Source organism: Centroberyx affinis, unplaced genomic scaffold, assembly GCF_046629955.1.
Source record: "Centroberyx affinis isolate AG114_WGS23_722 - 3 ecotype Tasmania unplaced genomic scaffold, CSIRO-AGI_Caff_v1 ptg007894l_1, whole genome shotgun sequence".
Lineage (NCBI taxonomy): Eukaryota > Metazoa > Chordata > Actinopteri > Beryciformes > Berycidae > Centroberyx > Centroberyx affinis.
Window position 1 is genome coordinate 65,075 of NW_027283962.1, and position 18,624 is coordinate 83,698.

An 18,624-nucleotide genomic window follows, 5' to 3' on the forward strand; every position below is an offset into this window, starting at 1 on the left:
AATCACAAATGAGCTCTTCATTGATATTATATTATTTAATTGATATTATATTATTTGCAGTTTGTAATGACATTTTAAAATTGTTGTTTATATTCTATCAAGCCAATGCCATTTCTAGAAAGATTTGTGGCTCAGAAATAAACATAATTCTGCACAGTCAGACTTTGTTGTCTTTGAACTTTTATTTATTAATCATATCCTGGTTGTATCGAATCGTGAACCCCATATAGCGTAGGGTTAGGGTTAGGGTTAGGGTTTAGGGTTAGCCCTAGGGCTAACCCTAATCCCATCCCTAATAACTTATTTATTTTTGTAGGCAACACCATCGGATAACTCAAATTCCACTAGGTGCAGGTTGCTAATTATTAGCTCCAAAAATTAACTGGTTTACAAAAACACCATGGGTATCAGGTTGGGGTTCTGAGACAGTTGCATTTTATCAATCTCTTATATTTAAATTAAATAAGAATGGCATTATCCCCTGTTTATAAAGTATGAACCAATATTCTAAAATATTATTTATAAGTCATTGCTATTATTAAAATCATGTAATTACACATGATGTAATTGAAAAAAAAAAAAATCTTTGAAGACCCTAAAGTGGCCTTGGACTCATCCTGCTCCAGGCCTGCTGCCACATCCTCAGATTAGGCCGTGTGCTAAGAAGATTTTGTTTGCTAATGGAGTGAAGCTCGTCACTGTTTTTTATTGCCTGTCGAATTTGTGGGTCGAACACGTTCAAAATGGCTGGAAAACCTGCTGCCATGAGAGTATCTCACACAGTGCTGTGGTTCTGTTTTAAATTGTTTTGATGTTGATGTCCGGGATAAAGATCTTTTTCTTTTAGGCTTAAATTATTATTTTGTTGAGCCCCATTTCAAAGGGGCCCATAGAAGATTTGGGGTTGCACCTTCCACCAGTGTTTAATAGATGTTCTGCAAATTCTTGTTTCACCCTGTGTTTCATTCTGTAACCTTTCCAGACATGAGCAGCCATTGTCCACGAAACAATGTCTGAGAGATAGATGACTTGTGGATCAGACAAGTCTTTGTAAGCCAGACAGTGTTGGGTTTCATATGTTCACCTAATCTCACCCATGCCTTTCCCTCTCTGTCCACAGCCGCCTCTTCACATCTCATATCCTGTGCTTCTTGCCAGATCATTCTTACTCAGAGGGCCCTAATTGGGGAGAACCAGACTAATCTGGTAGTTGTTCTTCCTGGGTTTAACCCTGCTTTGAGTAAGGGTCATCACCATTGGCCATCTGTCCGAGGAACGCTCGTCGTGATTGGCCATATGGCGCGAGCGAGCGTGATTTAGGAAGAGCGGTATGTGTAAGTTGACTGAAGATATTCCACTGGTACTGCAGCAGGGTGACATGAGGGAGACACTCTTTCATCTCTTGACAGATCCTCCACAGCATCATATTGGTGCATGTGTGTGTGTGTGTGTGTGTGTGTGTGTATAAGTATACACTTGTATATGTCTGTGTGTATGCATGTGAATACATATACTGAAGTGGGTTTTCTGCTGTAAGATCTTTCTTTCTTTCTTTCTTTCTTTATCTATTAAATATGTAATGAATGAGATTCCTTTATCTGAGTAGAAAAAGCAGCTTTGTTAAGAGGAAGAACTGACATAGCAAAAAAGGACAACAACATTAGACGTCTGAGTGAGCCACACACACTCAGTCACACACCTAAGGACAAGAGGAAGTCACTTATTAGCCGAAGGCAGTCTTTTCGCTCCCAGTTGGTTCTACTTGGTAGCCAACTATTCCTAGCATAAAGACATGTTCAAAGACAACGTGAAGCACAATCTTTCAGCTCAGAGAGTTTGTGTGCATATTTATATATATTTGCATGTTGGAGTTGCTTTTCATTAAAGTGGCAATCCGCAAGATCTTTGTTTTGTTTTTTATTTTGGTGATAAGCACTCATAGCTGCACATCCCAGAGATGAGTTGGTAATCAAACAGTGTGTCCAGTACTGTCACGTCCATCTTCTGTTGATGAAGTTTCAGTTTCTGTAGGTACCAGTCTTTTCTTTGTGTGTACAGCCATGGCTGTTATCGCTGGTTATTGCTGGAGCTGGATAAATGGATATTTATTTATATGAAAATGTCGCAGTTTATTATTCAAGCAGCAGCACTGCACGTCTTGTATGTTCAAATCTAACCGAAAGATTTCCGATTAGATTTGAACAGCCAATTAGTAGACATCCTATGTACTTCAGTTTGCTGAACCAACAGGTTGCCACACTCCAACATGGAACAATGAGGGATATTTAATCACTTTCACTTCAGGGTTGCTTTGCCAAAAATGTCTTTCAGTGACTGGGTTCCTTTCAATCTTGTGCGGCAAGACTTCTTCAATCCTGGCCTACTTCATCTTTGAAAATGAAGAAAATGCTTCAGGGATCCAATTTCCCAGATGAGCAACATGACATATCCTGAATAACTAAAAACCCTGTTCACTTCCCTTCAAAACATTTGCTTGCGCACAAACAAGCGCACAGTTCAGGGTGCATCTCAAAATGAGCAGAAGAGGAGGGTTAGAGGAAGAAAGAGGAGGGATAAGTGTGGAGTGGGGCATTAGGATATTAAGTGTGTATCCCATTGCATGTCACTAAAAGTTAGCAAATGGCAGCTTAGAGCGGAATTAAAACCTGAGAATTGTGTGTGTCTGTGATTGCTTCTGCCTCTGTGCCAAAATTATCTCAGCTTTGAGGATGCAAGGTAGACGCCACATGCAACAAACCATATGATGAGAATTTATATTAATACAGTAAACATGCAGCACTCCATGGACGCAGCGGATGAGCAGAAACGGCTTATGGAGATTGCAGAGGAGAAGTGATACTAATACGCAGAGAAACACACATATATATATATATATACACACATATACGGGGTTGTGGTGAAAGCGAAGGAGGGAACCACTAATCTCAAAGTAACCAACATTTTCCAAATATATCTAACCCTCTAACCCTAACTCTATACAATGGATTTCCCCATGATTTTGATGGCTTATAGCCGGTTGTTTTTCTGACATTTGACTAATGAGGTCGTCTTTTCCTATCTCGTTGTCTAATCTGTTGTCATAGGGGCTAGAGATAAGAATGGAACTTTATCGTCAGCTGTCCCGCGCTGCTTGATATCACATAGTCTGTCCAGGAATAGGCTGTTTGTGTTTACACTCAATAGCTGGGGCTCCTACAACTGTCTGCCTTCGAACCTTAGGCTGGATATTATGTAAGCAACGAATTATGGCCTGTATTCCATTTCATGTTATAGATAAAGACGTCTTTGGGTATTTAATCTTTTTGAAGAACAGCTTTAAGGCACTTAAAGACAGAAAAAGGCCGTAAGCTATGCCGTAGTTAGGCGGCAGCAGAGGCGTTTAATGCTGCTGCTGACCTGATATGCTAGATAACCTGTGTTGGCCTCCTCGGCTGACTGCAGGATTTGGCACAACGGACTGGGCATGAGGGTGATTAGTTGTGACATAATCTACAGTTGCAACATCAAAGACCCATGGAGCAAGCAGCAGCAATAAAAGATGCCTCATTTAATTGGGTGTGTAGGGACAGAAAACACTTAGAAGTCAATAGTCTAATGATAAATGAGAAGTCACTGGGACACAGTAATCTGTTCCGCCCTATTAAAGACGGGAATGGTACTGTACTTCCTCATCAACTGTAATAGGCCAAATCCACAGGGATTTCCTGCCAATCACAGCCTCTTGGCGCCATAATGACTTTTCCTTGGAAGCGGATAAAAGTATTTTTTTTTCTCTAAATTTGTTTTATCTGTCGTGCTTTATTGCACCAAGCACATCAAGTGACAGTGGCACGGATCCAAAGCAAGTCCGGATAGCGCATCAGTGTGGCAGTAATCCACTTGGAGATGGTTAAAGAACCCTTGGGATCCCTCAACCTCTGAACCCTGTTGTTATGTAGGCTAGTTGTTGGACTGTCATGTTCAACGTGATGAAGGCTGCTTTATATCTGACTAAACGTTCTGCTATGTAATCCCTGACCTTAAAGGTCACCCTGCCCTGGACTGCTCATCGTTTTGCTCAGACAAACAAGATGATTTGCAATACGAGACACACACACACACACACACACACACACACACACACACACACACACACACACACACACACACACACACACTGCCACCCACGCATGCACATACCCAACCGTACGTGCACTCGCGCAGAAAACACAAGCATGCGCTCATATGAAACAAAGGAAAAGCGTCTTGAAAGAGGGAAAGAATGGAGAGATTGAAAGAGAAAGAGGTGTTTACAACGAGCAGTGTCACCTGGCTCACTCACCCATAGACTGTGCCAAATTAAGTATGTTAATTTCATCCTTAAGCACACACTAATAAGAACAATCAGTTGCCTGGTTAAGACTCCAATCAAAATGCTAATTACAATCCTCTCCCTGCAAATGAACAGTTCAGGTTTCATTATTCTCTTCCCTATCCTTTTTTGTTCGACTTTTCTCTCTCCTCCCTCACTCAGGCATTACTTTCTGTTCCTGGTGGTTATGCATCAGTTTGGCAAAGGCATCGTGTGACATTGCAGCAAGATGTTGTCTAATTATCTTCACATTTCAGCTTACTTTTCTCTTAAAGCTCTGCATGAGCCTGCCACAGTTATGTCAGTGTGTATTATAAAAAAGAGGGCTGTTATGTGCTTTTGAGGATTAACTTGTATGGGAGATTTTGGGGATTGGAATTGAGATGATGTTTTACTGCACAGTTGCTCTTTGTTACAAGCTTTATTTTCCTCTAGTATCATATCAGTCCTCACTGTGCATCCTTGCTATCACTAAAAAGGCAAAAAATACAATACAATGAAATAAAATCAAACACACATGCAATCATTTGCACACATGCAAATTTGTAATGTTTGTTAAAATGACAAATACTCATCTGAAATTCCTTTTCAAAGAAGCACACTTTTCCTAGTTTTATTTTTGCTCAGCAGAGAGACACAATGTTTTCTACAGGCTGGTGTTGGTTTTCTACCAGCATGCTCATACTTATAATACACTATGTTATGGGAAATGATGTTTGTTTCCTAAACAGCTTCAGCTGCATTTCTCAGCAAACAGAAAGTACAAATAAAAACTGCAAACATTTTTTTTTCATTCAATACTGATCCAATTCAGCAAAACAATTTTCTTGGGAACATTGGATTCTTATCAGTGTTTTTTTCATCAGCTTGTTGAATACTTCTTATTGAGAGGGCTCAGATTTTTAGACCACTCACACACACACACCGCCGCACACTGAGAATGGATTTTACAGCACATTTTATTCAACAGTGGTACAGTGGTGTAATAAAGTGCATAGTGGAAGCAAATGAGGAACTTCAAGGACACCTCAATAGTACAAAAGTTTCCCTACATCTCTGTAATTCAAAGCGGGAAAAAAGCACAGCTTTCCCATTGGCTGAGTTACCATCCCACAAAGCTTCCCTCCAACAGCAGCAGCACAGGTAGACAGGGAGATATTGTCTTTTGTTCATCTTTGATTCCCGTCTCTGGGAAAGAAAACCCAAACCTCTGCTTTCTAGTCCCTCTGATTGCCTCAGAAGTAGCAGGCAAGACTCCTGTAGGGTTTCCATGGCAACAGATATGGAGGTTGGTACCTTTGATGTGCAGTAAACAAAGGTGTGTGTGTGACGGTCTGTCACTTTGTATGTGCATTTACGAATGACTGAGCGAGAGAGCGAGTGAGAGAGACAGAGAGAGAGAGAGAGAGAGAGAGAGTAACAAATTACAGTGAGTGTAGCCAACTGTGGCATCTGGTCGTGTGTGTAACAGCTGGTATTCATAGAGGCTTGTTGATGATCAGTCACTCGTATTTTCTTGTCGTAGTTCAAATGTCGCACAGCGCAGGATAAGGCCCTGTATCAGCAGTCCTTCCCCACACACTCCAGTAAATAAATGATTCATGCCTCTCCGAGATGACATTTTTACTTTAATCAATCACGAGGGAATAATATTGTTTTAAACACAGGCCCAGATGATGCAACTTTATGATTGTGCATATATTGTGTGGATGAGTGTGTGTCTCCCGCTGAATTAATCTACCCCAGGGCTGTTACTGCAAAAAGAGAAATTGGTCCCACCTTGCAGAATAAAGATGGCCTCTGAGACTGTGAAAAGATGGCCCCTGGACTTGGTGAGTGTGTGCGTAGCTGCATGTTTTACTGGATGTTTGTGAAGGTTGTTGGCTACTGTTCTTCCTGTGTCTGACTTATTTTGTGCAGTTTGTTTTGCCATTTTTCTGATCTGTTCTGGCTGTGAATAATAAAAGTAAGAAGGAGAGGAGGAAATAAGATGAAGAACACTGGGAAAAACAACAAAAACAATGGGCTAGATAGTGTTTTTCTGAGTGTGTTACATTGTGAGAGGGATTTAGTCTCACTTCATCCAACACCAGTGTGTGTAGCACCCAACTGAGTGTATGCAATTTACACTACAACATATCAAGCCATATCAACTATTACAGTAGGATGGACTTATGTCTGTGATTACAAATTTAACCAGGAATTGTGGATGTCCTGAGCACAATGTGGCGATCACTCAGACTCTGATGTTGTGCCAGGCGATCTCTAGTGACCGCAGAGATTCAGGTCGTTGGTTTTGCTTCTCGTCTGAAGAATGGCAGCTTGTTCAGGAGAAAGAGAAAGTCACTGTTTAGGGTCACTGCGGTTCTTATGGGCCAGAGGAATTAAAACCTCCTGCTGGGTCTCCATCACCAACCAGGGCAAGCCCTGCTTAGCTTCTGAAACAAGCCAGCCGTGTTATGCTAGGGTGCTGGCTTGAGTGTGCGTGAGTGTGCGTGCGTGTGTGTGCGCATGTGTGTGTGTCCGCTCATGCAAGAGTGTGTGACGGGGATGGTGGAGAGGGAGGGGAAGGAGGGGGCATCAGAATAGCTCATTTACACCCTGGCATCTGTCAAAGAGAGAATATCTTTGGCTGCCAGGAGCACCCTTGCATCGCCCATCACCAAAAGCAAAGGCACTGATTTACAGTGATTACAATCAGTTGAAGAGGCACAGAAACTGCCAGTGGACATGATGTCGGGCTCTGCTGTTAAAAGGGAACACATCAAAGGGAAATCTCCATCCCACCATCTCTCTACTTCTATTTTCATCTGTTTTTCCCCACAAGCTCCAGCCAGCTTTTTCTAGGTGAAACGTCTGGCCTCGGGGAAAAATGAGAAAAGACAACAGGGGATGTAGCTGCTCTGTATGGAGATGCATAAGAACACAGACCACTCAGCGGATTTGTGTCTACTGATTTATGCCCAATGCGCTTGGCACAGGTGGCGTGTGTGTGTGTGCCTGTGTGTGTGTGTGTGTGTGTATGTGTGCCTGTGTGTGTGGGTGTGTGTGTGGGTGTGTGTGTGGGTGTGTGTTTACACATAAAAGGTAGACAGTTTGACTACTGGACAGTCGCCCTACATCAAATTAAAAATTAAATTCAACAGTACGCCAAATATGGGAAGATGATCCATCAAAGTCACTACTTACACACACACACACACACACACACACACACACACACACAGAGTGCGGTAGCATGGTGCGCATGCGCAATCCGCTCTTCCCCCTTCTCGCGCCAATTGAGCCCAATCTTAAAACCGCGAGCAGCCGCAGACAGACCATCCGTTAAGGACAAGTGTTGGAATGACACAGAAGCGCGCTCTGCAGGAAAAGCGTCCTTGCACTGGAGTGTTGAGTTCATTAGCTCTCTTTCCCAGAAGCGTCTCTCTCATCTTGACCCATGGGATTAGGACGGAAAGGGGAAAGTTGGATTTTACAGTTCGGTGATGCTGGCACGCGCTGATATGGGCAGAGAGGTGTGACAGACACACAACTTTGAAATCAAAAGCCAACAAGCGGAGAGGATGCATGTAGGTGAGTGTGACCATCCATGTTTCCATGATTAGGGTGTTTTATGAAATTATGCTCTATGTGTGTGTGTGTGTGTGTGTGTGTGTGTGTGTGTGTGTGTGTGTGTGTGTTGTGTTGAGGAGAGAGAGAGAGAGAGAGAGAGAGAGAGAGAGAGAGAAGAGAGAGAGAGAGAGAGAGAGAGAGAGAGAGAGAGAGAAGGGGTCAGGGTTAGAGAGACGGGGGTTTCGATCTCTGTCCATGTGCAGATTTTCGAAATGTCTGATGCGGATGGTATTTGCAGAACAGACTGCTGACATTTGTTTAGTCCACAAACTTCATAAATTGTGTAGCCTGCATGTTGACCGATATTGTCAGGTGACCAAAGGGCATGTTTTGATTCTCCGTGCATAAAAGGATGAGGATGCCAGTTTCATATTTTTTTTGTGTGAAGAATATAGGCCTACTATATGTTTACAAAGCAACCAATTAGTCACCATCCTACAGTCATTAGTCAAATCCAATAAAAATTGTTGATCGGACTGAAAGTCGCAGTTGCAAAGATTAGACATGGAGACAAACCAAAATACATCACGCCAAACGTCGACCCTACATGCGGGGAAACACTCGTGTGGAATTATGAACTCCTTGCTTTTTATAGCTCCTTTTAGAAGACAAAAAATATATATATATAAAAAAAAATCTGTGTAACTCGGCTGTGCTGCGCTTTGTTTTGAGATGATGGCAATCCCAGTTAATTGCCTTGCGTTTCATGGTGCTGAAGTGACAGCTCCGACTACACCAAAGACTCTCTCTCTCTCTCTCTCTCTCTCTCTCTCTCTCTCTCTCTCTCTCTCTCTCTCTCTCTTCAAGTCAGTCACTCTTCCTCATTGGCATGCAAGCAAAGAACAATTTTGCCAAAGCACCAACATAAAAGATCACCATTTTTGACATGAAATCCCTTTCCTCCTTGCATCAGCGCGTGGGGGCTCAGCGCCTGGGCAGCGGGGGATTTGGGTTGCTGTGCTTTCAGTTCCTCCACCACACACTGAATATCACTAGTCTCTGTGGAAGTTATTGGTGTAATGAGAGTAAATGAACCCACGGGTGTCATGTAGCAGTGTAAACCATGCCAATTAGATTGATTGATACATTGTAGGTAAATGTTACAGCCCAGTTTCCACTTCTTGCCTTCAGTTCATGGAGAGAAGTAGAATACATTTTGCTGCAGTACTTTTACATTTGGTGATTTCTCCAAATTAATAGGGAAGTTTCTGAATGTCTGCTTTCAGAGTCACTGTAGATCTTGTTTACGCTTGGAAAAATGGCTCCCTTAAAGCTTTACTTAGGACACGAGGTCTCTCTCTCTCTCCATCTCTCTTTCTCTCACCACTCTCCCTGAGTAGCAAATAGAGCGAACATGTACTGTCCACATGCCCACTGCCTGTATTGTAATTGCTGTTTTGTGTCTTGGAGTTTGTCAGTGGATGCTCTGATATACCAACATTGATATGCCGCTTTGGTGGAAACTCAAAACCAAGTTTAGTGGCCTATAGAGCCTTTAGTCTAGACTATATTTACCTCATATTTTATGTAATAAGCACAAAACAGTCACAAGATATGAGCTCATGGCACTGAGTCTATTTATTAAATGCACCGTTAGGCATCCAGGCGCGGCATCACTGCAGACAGCAGACTGTCAAGGCACAGTGACGGCACAGCAGCAGCCTACACCACCTCACCAACTATGACAGTGGTAAAGCATGGGAATCAACTCTCGTCCGCTCTGCTGCTTATAAGCATCAAAACGTAAACAGAGGAGATGCAAAAATAGGATAATGGGCTCAGCAAGCAGATGGTGGAAGCAACATCAAGCTTTTGAACTCCACTCTCCTGCTATGTACACTCGGGGAATTAGGAGAGTGTGGAGAGATAACAAATCCTGCTGAGATTTCTCCCCTTCTTTCATCCCTTTATTCTATTGTTGCCCCCCCCCCCTCACACACACTTTTGGTTTCATTCCCTTTGCCCTGACTATGTTCCCTCCTTCTCTTTGTTTTCTGTAGTCTGGATATTTTTCATATTCATCGAGCAGGGATTTGCTTTGGCACAAAAGACTAAAGGTAGGTTCTTCACTGTGGTGTTTTAAAACATCAAGACACATAAGTTGATTAGAGATTAATTGGCATTATGATGTTCTTTGCTCCATTAGGTGTAAAATTATATTGGTGTCTCAGGTGTGGATGGTCTTTGTGTTCATATGAAAAACACCTGATTGCCTCCCCAAATACAGTATGTCATGTAAAGAGATAGATCATGGCCTCTAGTGCTGAAACATGCTAAATGTAAAAATGTAAAAAAAAAAAAAATCTCTTTTCTCTGTTCTCATTCTTTTACATTTTAAATACATTTCAACTATCTAACTCCATTGCTTCCAAGACACCAGCAGCTTTATTTTTTTTAAGGACAGTGCAGTGCTTTTTGTATCTTCTCTTCTACAGCATGTCATGTCATTTCTCGGTGGATTGTCATTTTTACACGCAGATGCGGGTGCAGGACCCAAAAGTGTTAAGCCTACTCCGCGGCCCCAGCATCCTCGTCACTGTGGAAACTGGGTGCGAAACACAGATGGGGGAATCTTCAGCTCCCCAAACTACCCAAACACGTACCCTCCCAACAAGGAGTGCCTGTACATACTGGAAGGTAACCAACACACACATCTGAGCCTGCTAAGTATATGTTCTGATTGTGTTAGATCCCTTACAATGAATAAACTCTATATATTTTTGTGTCTGTCCTGCCCACTCACCACCCCCTCTCCCCTCAGCTCTCCCCCGTCAAAGGATAGAGCTGCTGTTTGATGAGACTTTCTACATCGAGGCGTCATTCGAGTGTCGTTTCGACCACATTGAGGTGCGGGACGGCCCTTTCAGCTTCTCGCCGCTCATCAACCGCTTCTGCGGCTCGGCCAGTCCGGGACTCGTGCTCTCCAGCGGACGCTTCGTGTGGATCCGCTTCTTCAGTGACGAGGAGCTGGAGGGGACCGGCTTCCAGGTCCAGTACAGCTTTACTGCGGGTAATAATAATAAAAAGGTGGTACTTTATTGATCCCCCGTAAGGCGGTGCTCTCCTCGCTTTCCCCCCCTTTTCACACAGAAGTAAGAGAAAGTTCTGCAGTGTTTTTCTCAAGAAGACTTCAGCAGGACAGGGGCTTGACTCCAGGTCCTCCAGCTGAAGTGTTGTCTCCTTACTTACTGCATCTTCCTGGTATTCACTGAATGTTCACCTAGTCTGCTCAAATATGCCTTCATTCAAAAGCCTTTTTACTGTTGCTGGTGAAACTCCCGATTGTTTGATGCCAATCTCTGTCTCCCTCATTTCCTCCAAAGACCCTGAATTTCATCTGCACGTGGGAGGACTCTTAAATCCTATCCCAGGTATTGCAACCACATAGCTCAGCCCACTAATGTCTGAACTACATTTTGAGATTTATATGAGATGTGTTGTCAAGGCAGCGTAACTACAATAACAGTTTCTTCTCATCCCGCCTTCTCCTTTTCTCTCCTACATTTCCCCTTTCTGTGCCTCTTTGCTCTTTCCTCCCCTGTCACCATGTACGTGTGTGTGTGTGTGTGTGTGTGTGTGTGTGTGTCAGAGTGTCAGTTTGAGCTGACTGGGGCTGATGGGGTGATCCGTTCCAGTCAGGTGGAGGAGGAGTACAAAGTGAAACCGGACCAGGCGGTGGACTGCATCTGGACGATTCGCGCCCCAACAAACAACAGGGTGTGGCGTTACATTTTACATTTTGACATTTTAGGTGTTTAGCTGATGCTCCTTGCAATAAGCACAACAGTAGAAAAAGCTTAAACTCCCAGATCACCAAAATTGCAAGCAGCAAATGGTAATGTGTGTTTGGGTCAGAGTGATTACAGAATGATCATATAAGAGAGAAGTGCTAAGAAAAGAAATGCAATAAGAGTTAAGGAGAGAGAGATAGAAGAGATTGTTTTTTTCAGAATAGATATAATAGACATAATAGAGGTGAGGGGGCATGATTCAATGAGAACAAGATGACACAAGGTATTTGAAAAGATGAGTTTTCAGCCAGTGGCACATTTTGCTTTCTCCTCTCTGTGCTCTCTATCCCCCTCCAGATCTGTTTGTGCCGTAGCTGTGAAAACACATGGATTTTAAATTCATATCACAAAAAAGCTTAAATAAATACATCTTCTATTATCAAACAGTCAATGGGAGTACATCCATAGCCTAACATATGTATGATTCTTAAGCACATCTAAGCGCATCTATTATCCAACAATCTACATAAGTAGGCTACACATAATGCTGGCTTGAAATGATTTGTATCTGATCCCTTAATGCAATGATCCTTTTAAACTGGGACCTTTCTATCTTCTCATGGTAAAACAATATAATATACAGCACTGCATAAAAACTAAACAAAATGTATATCCCTCTTCTTTAATTATTCCAGATCTACCTGCGATTCTTGGAATACCAGATGGAAAACTCAAATGAATGTAAGAAGAACTTTGTGGCAGTGTATGATGGCAGTAATGCCATTGAGGACCTAAAGGTAGGTGTAAAACCAGGCTGGCAGATTGATTGATTGTAAGCTACTTGTTCAGATGATGTTGTAAATGATATTCCATTTCTGCATCCTTTAACTTTCTTTCCTTACCATGCATGCATCTATTTAATATATACTGTAAATATAGCAACTGGACTACAGCATATGGCCTCCAAGAGACAGCACACCAATTAATATAACAGAAAATGGTGTGTGGTCTCTTGCAGGCCAAGTTTTGTAGCACAGTTGCTAATGACATCATGCTGGATACTGGCGTGGGAGTGGTGAGGATGTGGGCTGACGAGACAAGCCGCCTCAGCCGCTTCCGGATGCTGTTCACCTCTTTCGAAGACCGTGAGTTTGTCCACCAGATTGTTCCTCTTTACCTCTGTCATTTTACCTTTCATCAATGTTATTATCCATTGTCATTTTCCATGGTTTCAGCTGTGACAGGGCAACTACTTTGCTTAAATATAGCCAACTGTATGATTGCAAACATATTTGTAATAGCGCCCTCCTGTGGCCGCCATTCAACATGACAGCTTTTCCAAGTGAGTGAATCTACCTCGGTCGTCATTGTAGAAGTTCCTCCTGCACCTTCCTGCTTTTAAAACTGCAGGGTTTCCCAGGGTAGTTTTAGAGGGTAGAGCAATAGTACAGCAGTAATGCAACAAGCATTTAAAATATAAAATGGGACTTCTATATGACAACTCTAAGACACAATTAATTTTCCCTCTGCTGGTAATGACTGGTTGAATTGTGTTTTTCAGCTCCCTGTGCAGGCAGTGCGTTCTTCTGCCACAGTAACATGTGCATCAACACTTCTCTGGTGTGCAACGGCATACAGAACTGTGTCTTTCCCTGGGATGAAAGCAACTGTAAAGGTAATTGTACTGTGGCAATCTGTCAACATCACGTCGCGTCGCGTCGCGTCATGTCACATCACAATCTCTCCACCCTTTTTGTCAAACATCATGCAGCATGCCCTCTATGTAAGCATTCACCCTAATTATAGCACAAAGAACAGTTACATCAAATATCACATATTAGTAAGTGTTTGATAATACCGAACATCTTCTCAATATTTCCTCTTGGCTGGAACATCATGATCGCATCATCTTTGAGGCTTTTCCAACTAAAAGGCCGTTGAGGCGTTTTGGCTGTTAAGTGGCTGTTGAGTACCTCTTCAATTGATTAAGATGGCTGTAAATCAATGCTTTGGCTTTTAGTGAAGGAGGATCTGAAGTGTTCCTGGCAAAGACAAGGTTACTCTGTCATGAGAGGGATGGCAAGGGGTGAATGACTGATGTACTCTCGGTATCTCTCTCTCTCTCTCTCTCTCTCTCTCTCTTTCTCTCTCTCTCCCTCTCTCGTCGTTTCCTTCATTCAGAAAAGAAGAGCAAAGGTGTTTTCCACCAGATCACAAAGACTCATGGGACAATAATCGGTGTGTCTACAGGAGTGGTTCTGCTGCTCCTCATCGTCTCCATCTTGGTGCAGGTCAAACAGCCACGCAAAAAGGTAATTCAGACAAGTCACATTAAATTATTTGGTACCATGCCACAAAACCCTGGCTTTAAGCTTTTAAAAAATAATTACCTATTTCATCAAGTGTATTTCAATCCTATTTCCAAGGTCTTGATACGTAAGAATAACCTGTTCCACCGGGCTGACTTCCAGGAGGTGTTTGACCCTCCTCACTATGAACTCTTTACTCTCAGAGACAAGGTTAGTTTCATTATGTCTATACATTATTGTTTATATGTGATGGTTCTATGCCATGTGCAGAAATTATACATAATGTAATCTGCGTCATTTTTAGGAGATGACTGGGGACCTGGGAGAGTTGTCGGAGGAGCTGCAGTCTCTGCAGGCCCTCAGGCGCTCCTCATCAGCCTCACGCTGCATCCATGAACACCACTGCGGCTCCCAGGCCTCCGTCAACTCCATCAAGCCCGGTCGAGGTGTAGCTGCCATGGGCATGGGATCCATGGAGCTTCCCCAGTTTAGAGGGGACTTCCAGAGCGCCTTACCTCCCTTCCGCGGCTTGAACAGCAGTCTGCGGAAGAAGAGCTGGCCTAGTATGAAGCCAGGTCGAATGGAGGGGCATCATGGGATGGGGGATAGGGGAGTAGGGCGGCAGGATAGAGTGATGGAAGAGGAAGAAGAGGAGGAGGAGGATGGAAGGTATGATGTATATGTGCGCAGAGCAGGAAGTAGAAGAGGGAACTGTGAAATGGCCCAACAGAGATCCTTGTCCATGGACTTCTGAAAAGAAAGGTTGCAATAAGGACAAGGACAACGCAGTAAATACTGAAGCAACAACAGAACATGTTTTTTAGTGAAACAAACTTTCCATAGACTATGCCAAAATTTATTGGCAGAACGATGCACATTTACAGGAAAGAGAAAGAAGAGGGGAGACTCCTTATCCACTACACTCACTCTCATCTAACACCTCAGAGAGGATCTGTGTCTCACAAGCCCTTTTTGTAACAATAATAATGTAATACATTATTGATCCCCACAGGGAAATTTCTCTCTTTAGCCACAGAGCAGAAGCTTTTCAGATGCTTTTCGACATGGGGGCTTGAGCCCAGGCCTTCCGGTTAAAGGACGGTCTGTTGCTGTTAACTTTTTTGAGTGGGCTTCAAAATATTTCCTTAAACACAATTCAGCACTTGCAATATAGCTCAGTATAAAACTGGAGATGAAACTGGAGACAGACAATAATGTTGTGTGATTTTCTTGTTATCTATGTATTTTGTAAAATAGCTTTTATTGAAAAGCATACAGATTTTACTTTTCCATGATTCATACTCATTACCCCAAAAATGTTTTGGATCAGTGCTTACATTCTGAATGGATGCTTTAAGAGAAAGAGTGATACCATTCAAAGGGAGCAGTGATGAAAACCCATGATGAAATCAGGGGAGGGACTATGAATCAGCCCCAGTCCGTCCATTCGTCCGTCTGTCCGATGCCTCTGAGTGGACTTTGGGGAATGATGTGTCTCTTTGCTCCATTCCAGCATTTTCAAAATTACACTGGAGTGGCCTAAGGGGGGCGCTACAATGTTTTTTTATTGTCTGTTTGTCACGCACAATATCTCAGATGCTGCTGATTGGAATTCACGAAACTTAAAGAGTAACTAAACCCCAAACCCAAATCTGTGTAAAGCCTGACATCTAATGGTAGCATGCTACTGAAATTGCCATCTGCCATAGGCTGATCTCTGGTGCCAGGTGATGTCACTACTTTATAGAAGATGTAAGCCTTTACACAGATTGGGGTTTGGGATTTAGTTACTCTTGAAGGGAATAATGTGTCTTATTCCTCCATTCTGGCATTTTTTAAATTGCACTGATGTGCCTAAGGTGGCCATGTTTGTTTACTTGTTGGATTTTGCTGAAACTTGGGGGAATGATCTCACCACTGCGTTCTCATATGTTCAAAATTACATTAATCAGCCCAGTGGGGGCACTACATCATTTGCTCACTCATCCATGTGTCACATGCAATATCTCACACACCACTGATCAGATTTTTACTAAACTGTATTAAAGACTAAGTGTCTAGATTTCTGTCGCATTTGTTCGAGTGAGGAAAGTCCTCACCTTGTCTATCCACATGAGTAGCAGTTTTAACACCTGATGTGAAATTCCCATTGGCAGTTGTGCGGTCACCCGTCCTACCCAGGCATTAGTTGGTATTTTTGCAAGGCTTCTTCTAAAAGGTGTGCCACTCTGGCATGCTGGTAGGAATGCCCCTCATGAAAGAGAGAGGCAGGAGTGAACAACCATTGTATGATACTGTATAGCCAGCTTTATAGACACCAAAAGTACCGAACTGTTGACACACTTAATTGTTGTGTAATCATTAACTTTTGAAATAATAAATTTATGTCGGTTTGTTTCATTTTCTTTTGTGATGGACAGATTGGATATGACTGCTTAGCAGAGGTCAAATTACCTAATGGAGAGGAGACAACAAACTATGGATTATGGGCTGTTCATCAACACTGCCAATATTGAGAAAACAGATAAAACAGAGACTTAGAATATAAATGTAAAATGAAACAGTGTAACTGTCAGAAATGACCTTAACACACAGGTTGAACTGAGTGTGTCAGAAAGGAAAGGTTCCCGATATTAGTTTCTACTCATTGTACTACAGGACAATTTCTATTTATTGAACAATAGTCTTCTGTATGTGCACATTGTACAGCTTTGATAGATGACTATAATAGGTTATTGTTTACATACTGTCTGGCGATGATGGCATTGCAACATTGCAATATTTGCTGCGATATATGGTTCCTATGATGCAATTTGACAATACTAGACTATTTCTGAAATTCCTGAGAATATACAGTATGTATTACCTTGGAGCTGCTTTGCTCAAACTGGCACGGCTCTGTGTTCGGCGTGCCAAACTAGTTAGATAACCTCAGCACTGGGATGCAGGACACATTTGGAAATCCAGTCATATCTAAGCCACAGCCTCACAGTTTGTGTAGGGATCATTAATCATATTCATAAAACTCAGTGGGAGCATAATTAATGGAGCAGTTATGCGCACACAGACTAACAGATGAGCAGGCCTACCTGTTGCTTCCTGTTGGCGCTGTCGATGCTAGTAAGGCCCATCACGTTTATTATCTTATTTGACCTAGTTCAATTTGATATGGTCAGGAATAAACATTACAAGGTTACAAGGTTGTTCAAACAACAAGGCGTGGCCTGGTTGGCTCCTTTTTACCTATGACCGAAAAAGAAAAAAATAAATAACATTGGCACCTTGCAGCTGGTTAATACTTTAAATGGGTCATTCATGCTGACTTTTGTATTGTGCCGTCCAAATACTTTCTTAAATTGGCCTTAACCTGGAACGTAGGACATTAATCACACATACACCGTCACACTCTTTTTAAATCTTTAACTTACCTATGTACATTCGCTGAGTATGCATGTCCCTTTTTCAGCACCCTGATGCACACTATTATTTCTACCACATGCTATCTATGAATAGGTGTTATATCTAGGGCGCCACAGATGGTGGACTACTCAAAGGGGATTGAATTTAGGTCAATTGGTGATGCATTAAGCTATTGATGAGAGAAAAATGACTCAACAATTTGGATCTTGAAGGGTATTCATACTGTCATTGTGTCATTGTGTGGTTTTCATTATTCTTAGCTCAATTAAATTTGAATTGAACACAGTGGGAGAAATACAACTGTACAGAATAGAACAGACCTATTTTCTATATAGCAAAAAAAATAATTTTGTCAGACATAACAGATCATGACATGTCTTTTCTGACAGTGTCATTCCTGACAAATATACAATCAATACATTTGGTGCATTTGTTAGTTTGCACTGCTACAAGCCTTATGTTCCTGTTATTATCCAAAAATATCCCAAGCAGGTGACTGTGTAGCCCTAAGCAAAGGAATTGTGCATAGTCAGAACCAAACGACTTTAGATAAACTGAAGATAAGATTGCTTTACAGTAGATGCAGTCTGGGTGGGTCAGGTGAACGCTTACATAAGAGTCAACCTACAAATGCCCCCGCTGCCACCTGTCAACCATTGGAATAGAGAGTCCAATGCAGCGTGCACGCCACTCGAACTACTGCTGCACCTAGAGTTACAAGCGCTTACACATTACAGTGGGGTTGGGGATACTATGACATAATGGTGTGTGTGAAAGCCAGCGTGTGTGTGTGTGTGTGTGTGACCTCAGCTTCATAACCTCACGTTATTTTTTTACAAGATTCTTTCAAATTGGCGTTCCCCAGACATGACAGAGCAGACACTATGTTCTTTCTCATGTCTGTTTCAGCTCAGCATTCCTTACTCTTCCAACACATATTTAACTTTAAGATTGAACACTGTGTCTTCACAAGGGGACACAAGTTCATCAAATGACAGAACATTAAGAGCAAAGTATGCCGGCCTGGCAGGTTTTCCTTCATTCTAGCCTTGAACTAAAGAGTGTTGAAGGACAGTTGTACAACAGAGGGATACTAAAAAAGAACTGGTTGTAAGGCTGTTTATTGAACAGTATAAATATATATAACAAAACATAATAAAACTAAACTAATCACACA

General features: G+C 42.2%; 1 protein-coding gene across 1 annotated transcript; it reads left to right on the forward strand.

Annotated features, from left to right (window-relative positions):
- Window positions 1-6,188: 6,188 nt before the first annotated feature.
- Window positions 6,189-14,781, forward strand: neto2b (neuropilin (NRP) and tolloid (TLL)-like 2b). The gene is made up of 12 exons (XM_071514033.1): window positions 6,189-6,204; window positions 9,988-10,044; window positions 10,466-10,624; window positions 10,749-10,997; window positions 11,311-11,358; window positions 11,577-11,704; window positions 12,414-12,515; window positions 12,737-12,863; window positions 13,280-13,393; window positions 13,900-14,030; window positions 14,145-14,237; window positions 14,332-14,781. The coding sequence occupies exons 1-12, from the start codon at window positions 6,189-6,191 to the stop codon at window positions 14,779-14,781; spliced, it is 1,674 nt and encodes a 557-aa protein (XP_071370134.1).
- Window positions 14,782-18,624: the final 3,843 nt, after the last annotated feature.